Genomic DNA, 619 nt, shown 5'->3' with positions numbered 1-619 from the left:
CAATGTTGCTGTTATTCTTCTTTACTTTTGTTTTTAAAGTATACTCAATGACATTTTTTACTGATGTTCTTATAATATAAATCTTGCATGTATCAGGGATGTTGTGCTTTTGCCTTCTGGGAACTATGGTGACATCAGCGGTGACAGCATTACTGAAGACGAACTAAAAATGGATAAAATCACAATATATGTTGAGCACCCTTTGCCAATTGAGCCCCCAGCTGAACCTGCCCCACCACCTCCCCAACCTTTAAAGTTAACGAAGAAAGAGCAGAAGAAACTGCGTACCCAACGGCGTCTCGCGAAGGAGAAAGATAGACAGGAGATGATCAGGCAGGGTCTGTTGGAACCCCCAAAGTCGAAGGTCAAAATGAGTAATCTTATGAAAGTTCTTGGATCTGAAGTCACACAAGATCCTACGAGGCTTGAAATGGAAATTAGGAGTGCAGCTGCTGAGCGTGAACAAGCCCATGTTGATAGGAACATTGCACGTAAGCTCACACCTGCAGAACGCCGTGAGAAAAAAGAGAAGAAGCTCTTTGATGATCCAAACACGCTTGAGACCATCGTTTCTGTATATAAGATTAATGATCTCTCACACCGGCAAACTCGATTTAAA

The 619-nt window shown here is 42.2% G+C and overlaps 1 protein-coding gene across 1 annotated transcript in view; it reads left to right on the top strand.

Moving 5' to 3' along the window:
* Positions 1–613, top strand: part of LOC113341255 (protein RDM16-like) — a gene marked incomplete at both ends in the record, with an annotated part of 990 nt that extends 377 nt beyond the window's left edge. Inside the window, one exon of the mRNA XM_026586202.1 lies at positions 97–613. Within this exon, the coding sequence (XP_026441987.1) occupies positions 97–613 (517 nt within the window). The remainder of the gene's footprint in view (positions 1–96) is intronic.
* Between the last annotated feature and the right edge of the window lie 6 nt (positions 614–619).

This window comes from Papaver somniferum, unplaced genomic scaffold (assembly GCF_003573695.1).
Source record: "Papaver somniferum cultivar HN1 unplaced genomic scaffold, ASM357369v1 unplaced-scaffold_27526, whole genome shotgun sequence".
NCBI classification, from domain to species: Eukaryota; Viridiplantae; Streptophyta; class Magnoliopsida; order Ranunculales; family Papaveraceae; genus Papaver; species Papaver somniferum.
This window is presented reverse-complemented; position numbering and strand designations above follow the sequence as displayed.